Consider the following 6,250-nt stretch of genomic DNA (forward strand, 5'->3'; position numbering starts at 1 on the left):
CTTGCTACATATTTGATAATTTAAATATCATGATTTGCTACTTTTCCCTATAAATTTGCTGAAATTGTATGTTGCTCCAATTTGAAAATTAAAATGAACAATTTCTTTTTTTTTTATAACTGTTTAAGATCATAAAAACTTTGATTCTGATTTTAATACTTTTATACTTTTAATACTACTATTCTTATACTGATTTTAATACTTTTCATGCTGGTTAGATCAGTATGATTATACATACAATATAATAAAATTAGCATTTATTTGTTTAATCTGTTAACTTGATTTTCAGTGAATTCATCAAAATGACAAAGATAATTCTTCTACACTGCACATATTGTTTTTTTCTATCAAATATCGTTGATTGTTTGCAAGTTCAATTATAACTGTTAATAGTGAATAAAAACTACAACAGTTTATTCTAAACTGTTTATGATTTAATTTTTTAAATAAATGCTTCTTACTAATAACATAAAACACTATATTGTTTGTAGAGATTACAAGTAACTTGGTGCCAATATTATCTCATGAGATTAACTTTGTTCCCTTTCTCTTTTTAATAACAAAATAAAATGACAATGTGCTATAGTTTAATATGTTTTTCAGTATTTGGATATTGTTTTCCAAGTGTAAACAGAGTTATATATGCTGATGCTCTCCATAACACCCAGGTATATATGGGTATACCATACTGGTTAATTGAGCACACGTATACTATTACAAACTTCTCACTACTTTTATAGCCCTCTTTTGCACTTAAGGTTGTAGAAAGTACATATTTAAAAAAATTAAAGATATGTATAAACCATATCATCCAGGTATACATTTTTACATCATTCATTAAACATTTAAGTTAATTTTTTTTCAATTTGCCACTATTGAGAACAAGGTATGATGAAATCTTCTACATTTCTATTAGAGTAGTATTAAACTGTAGAGAAATAGTAATTCAAATTAGTTGGTTTTTGTTTTTTAGAGATGCAAGGGAAGCTTGGGCTTGAATATACTCTTAGACTGACTTTTAAATGCTTCTCATGCTGGGTAGAGCAGTATTTAAAAAATATATTTATTAATTTTCATATAAAAATTTGAAATGTGTAAATTTGATGTCCTTAGGAACATATATCTGCAAAAAATCTTATATATAAAAGAAAAGTATCCACTTAACAAGTGCTCGGATAGTCAATACTCGCAATTATTTTTATATAAATTGTATAATACCAGTAGTGCCAGATGTTAAGAAAATTAAACCCAAAAATCTTTTATCAGTCTGTTAATTGTATCTTAATCAAAACTGAATTTCATAAAGTAAAAACCATAACTTAGGTTTTAGTTATAATTGTTTTTTTCAATGTAAGATGATCAAGTACTCCCACTGTTCTTGGGTCAAAACTTCCTGGATAGTTACTGCCTGGTAAAAGGTTGATTTTGTTAATAAGGGTGAGACCAAATGTGTGGTGCCAATTAATCAAGTCACACATGGTGAATCTTTCCTCCATTAGTATTCAGAATGTTAAAAAAGATTTCTAGTTATTCCTCTGTAGCAAATTCATGTGAATAGTTCTTCTGACAAGTTTTCTCTTCCATCACAAGCAAATCAAACGTTTTCTTATTAAGAGAAAGCAGTTTGAAGGATGTCTCTTACATGTTGCACACAATCATGTTTTTGAACATCCGGTATAATGTACAACACAAACAAGATAGCAATCATTTTTTAATCCAGATTTCCTGTTGAAATGGTGAAGTATCTCTCAATTAACACCAAAATCATTCATATTCAGTCAGTTTAATAGTTTCACAACAATCTGGTTAAAATTCTGTTCTGTTGTTTTAGCCCCAATTCATTTTGTAAATATTTTCTGTAGTTCTCTATAATAGGGGATCTTGTTTTTCAGACGAATTTCCAATTGTATATATATAATTTCATTTCAAACAGCAGTTCTTTTTAATTTTTATTTTATTATGGAAAATCTATTTTAGTTAATTTTTTTTTAACCACTTTTAAATGTAGTAGTGAAAATTGAGACTACATTTTCTTGTGTGGCAAATCAGCTTTTCCTGTGTGTATCATTTATTGGCATCAATAACAGTTAATATTTTTTTTTAATCAAAATTTTATACAGTACTTCATTTTGTGTAATTAATCGTTGATATATCTTTTTTTTGTTTAGATATTGAAGATGTTAAAATTATTCGTAAACAAAATCATTCATATGCAGTCAGTTTAATAGTTTCACAACAATCTGGTTAAAAATCTGTTCTGTTGTTTTAGCCCCAATTCATTTTGTAAATATTTTCTGTAGTTCTCTATAATAGGGGATCTTGTTTTTCACATGAATTTCCCATTGTATATATATATATATAATTTCATTTCAAACAGCAGTTCTTTTTAATTTTTATTATATTATGGAAAATCTATTTTAGTTAATTTTTTTAACCACTTTTAAATGTGGTAGTGAAAATTGAGACTGCATTTTCTTGTGTGGCAAATCAGCTTTTTCTGTGTGTATCATTTATTGGCATCAATAACAGTTAATATTTTTTTTTAATCAAAATTTTATACAGTACTTCATTTTGTGTAATTAATCATTGATATATCTTTTTTATTGTTTAGATGTTGAAGATGTTAAATATGTTATTAATTTTGATTATCCATCATCGTCAGAAGATTATATTCATAGAATTGGTCGCACTGGACGCAGTCAGCAGACAGGTACTGCCTATGCGTTTTTCACGCCACAGAACATGAAACATGCAAGTGATCTTGTTTCTGTACTTTCTGAAGCAAATCAGGATATCAATCCACAGCTAGCTGAAATGGCAAATATGTATAGATCTAGCTCATTGTTACCAAAAGGTAAAATATATTTAGAAAAATGATTACTAATAGTGGTATTTACTGCACATAAAAATTCCATTGAAATGTCAATTGTCCAATTAAATTATTTTTTTCTTCCTACGGTAGAGGAAAACTTAGTGATAAATAATATAAAGGGTATTTGACATGTTACACTTTCAACCTTAAACAACCAACCAACATTGTAGATAAAACTACCATATGATGGACAAATTTAATTTAGATGATTTGCACTAGAAGCAAATTCTTTTTTTTTGTGTATGGGGTATTTGATAAAAGTATTTTGAACATGCCTTTACTTCTTTTCATTGATCTTTGAAAAAAATTTAGTGTTCACGCTATTCTTTTAACTCCCATTGCTGTTAATCACATTAAAGTAATAACAAAAATCATGCTATTTTTAAGGGAATTTGTATGTAGAGATAATGTTTCCTTATTTGTTATTTAATTGCAATTTATAAGTGTGTGTGTGTGTGTGTGTGGAGGGGGTGTGGGAAAAAATAGACATATTTTTATAGGCATTTGGTCCTGCTAGCAAACAGTACTATGTCAAACCATGCTGATGACATTGAATGAATTGAAATTGGCTGCCCAACTTTTTTTTTTTAATGTAAAATATTGTGTTTGCATTAATGCCATAGTATGATTTGCATATAGAATGACACTTACAAGACATCTGGTATTCTCTAGAACATCCTGTTTTTCAGAACATGATTATAAACTTTCCTGCTATGTTTGTATTAAAAAGAAATAGCTTGAAATATAAATGGTATCCATAAAAGGATTCTTTAAATGTCACAACCGTAATAGTAAGAGATATTAATCATGTCACATTAAAAAAAAAAAAAAGCCTAAGAACAATTAGATCCCATGCTAGACTTCCATAGGTAAGTGAAGTGTGAATTTCTTTTTCTGTTGGTTTCTTCGTTAAGCCCCTATTATACTGTTGCATACCAGCATGCCAAGCCCACCAAAATGTAGTAAACATTGTCCTACAGTGACATTCACTCAGTTCATTGTAGGGACTGCCTGTGTGAATATTGTTATAAGAGAATACAGCTGTGACTGCAGCCTCTACAGATGTCTTGCATAACTGAACCATTAGAAAAAATTGAACAGATAATATAAAACGCTAGTTTAATGTAGCCCTGCCTATTGTGAAACAGTGCCTTAACTCAGGGTAATCTGAAATTTACCAATGAAAAAATTAATATTTAGGAAAGAATCTTTTTTACTCTTATAAAACCAATATTTCCCACAGATTGACAGTGCTGAAATAAATGACATTACATTTTAACAGATTTTTGTTATTTTGGATAAATACCTGACAAATTTCCTAAGTTCATCTGTGTATATGTTCAGTTCTGGACTACTACAGTAATTAAAGCCTTTTGTTATGTATTCAGTTTTTTATACGTACTTACCTGAAATGTAAACTAAAAATTGCATTTGCCAGCAGATGAAATAATATTAATTTAAATAGCCAATAATATTATAAAATTATTGTAATCAAATTTAATATCTTGGAAAGTATCAAATCTTAAAATTTGTTTGCTGTGAAAATGTTAAATTATGATCTGGTGTGTGATTTTTGTATTTTTGTTTTCTATTTATAATTTGTGTATGTCTAAATTTAATATAATTTAATTACTAAATTAGTATAATTATGATTGCATTAAAATAAAAATAGCATTGACTGTTGTACAGGTGCATAATTGCATAACTGCCGCCAGCTTTCTGCAAAGGTGTAAATAATCTTTATATTTAAGAAGACATTTTTTAATTAAAAAATAAAATGCCCTGAAGTTTTTAATAATTGTTTAAAGATTTACTTAATTCTACTTTTCTGTCTAAATCAGTATTTACTGTAATTTTTTTCAGCATTTGGAAAGAAAAATAGACAACCAGGAAGTAATTTTGGAATGGACTCAAGAGGAGGTCGTGGAAGTTTTCGTGGTAACCGTAATTTTGGTAGTACAAGTAATGTGGAAAATAGCCGTGGAAGTAGTTTAGTTGCTAGAAATAGTAGCAGTGGAAGACTTCAGGAAGGAGGAAGAGGTGGAGGAAGTTTAGGATATAGAGGTCGAGGAAATGAAAGAAGTGACAGAGGTGGTGGCAACACCAATCGTAATGCTAGTAAGTGGGATCAACCTCCAGTAAACAGTGGAAATCGATTTGCGGGAAATGGCAGTGGATACAGTAATACTCAGCCTCCTTTTTGCAGTGGTTATAATAATAATAATTACAGCACATCATCATCAACACAGTCATCTCAATTGGGGTCAGGATATCAGCAGCAAATGAGTGGTTTTACGCCCAATTTTAACCTTTCTCAACCGCCTCCTCCCCCTCCCCCTCATCCACCACCTCACCCTCCACCATTATATCAACAGCAAGCGAGTTATTAAAATGTGTATTAAATTAATTTTTGTGATATTAGTCCAGAAGTATTGTTTATAATTATTGTATTTTTATTTAAATAGTATTAAAAAAATTGATTTTTTTTCTTGTTTTCGAATAAAAATAGAAAAAAAGAGTAGAAAATGTTCTCATGGAAATGTTCCTGTAGAGTTGTTTACTGATTACTTGATTCAGAAAAAGATTGTACTTTTGTTAAAGTTTATTAAAGTTATATTTTAATATAATCTTACGTTTTATTTTACTTTTCTCAAACAATAGTTTACTTTATTATAATTTGTTACTGTTAATTTGCTATTTTTAAAATTGTGTACTAATTTACACATGTATTCCTTCATTACATTAGATGATAGGGTAAATGGGTAAATGGTGTTTACTTGACCTAATATGCTAGGAAATTTACATTAAACCAAAACTGAATGTTAGTAATTACAATGTTGTATTCTAAAATACTTTTGCTAATAAAGAGATCTTAAGAATTTTCAATTGACATTAGTTTTATGTTGGAAAGATTTTTTGAGTTAGTTTAAATTAATTTTAGTTATCATCTGTATTTGATTATGATGTTCTACACTAGTATTGCACAGTTAGTTTTGTTTTTTATAAAAGTATTAGATTTTTATTTTTATTTTTGCTATTTTTTTCTGAAGGCATATTTATTTAGGTGGAACCAATGGAACACTAATTACTTATATCAAGTAATTAGTGAATTATATGTTTTTTTCCAATAAAAGTTACATTTTTTGTTTAAAAAAAGGGACTCTTTTTGCTATTGTTGCAGGTTTTTAAAAAGTATGTAAGAGAAATTGAACTTTATTATTCTGTTTAAACAAATGAAATAAGAGTATTTACTTCATTTGCATATTAATGTCAACATTTTCAAATCATTTTATACTGGAATATTTTTAAATAAATAGAAAAAATAACAACCAGAAAGTAATTTTGGAATAGATTCAAGAGGAGGTTATGGAAGTTTTT

At 28.2% G+C, this 6,250-nt stretch overlaps 1 protein-coding gene across 2 annotated transcripts in view; it reads left to right on the plus strand.

Annotated features, from left to right (window-relative positions):
• LOC142325941 (uncharacterized) overlaps positions 1-5,729 on the plus strand; it is a 39,964-nt gene extending 34,235 nt beyond the window's left edge. Inside the window, exons 11-12 of one of the 2 annotated variants that reach the window (XM_075367899.1) lie at positions 2,612-2,854; positions 4,736-5,729. In XM_075367899.1, the coding sequence (XP_075224014.1) occupies positions 2,612-2,854; positions 4,736-5,262 (770 nt within the window). In that variant the 3' untranslated portion in view covers positions 5,263-5,729. The remainder of the gene's footprint in view (positions 1-2,611; positions 2,855-4,735) is intronic. The other variant, XM_075367898.1, reaches the window with a different exon arrangement.
• Positions 5,730-6,250: the final 521 nt, after the last annotated feature.

The sequence above is a fragment of the Lycorma delicatula genome, chromosome 6 (assembly GCF_047948215.1).
Source record: "Lycorma delicatula isolate Av1 chromosome 6, ASM4794821v1, whole genome shotgun sequence".
In the NCBI taxonomy this organism is placed as follows: Eukaryota; Metazoa; Arthropoda; class Insecta; order Hemiptera; family Fulgoridae; genus Lycorma; species Lycorma delicatula.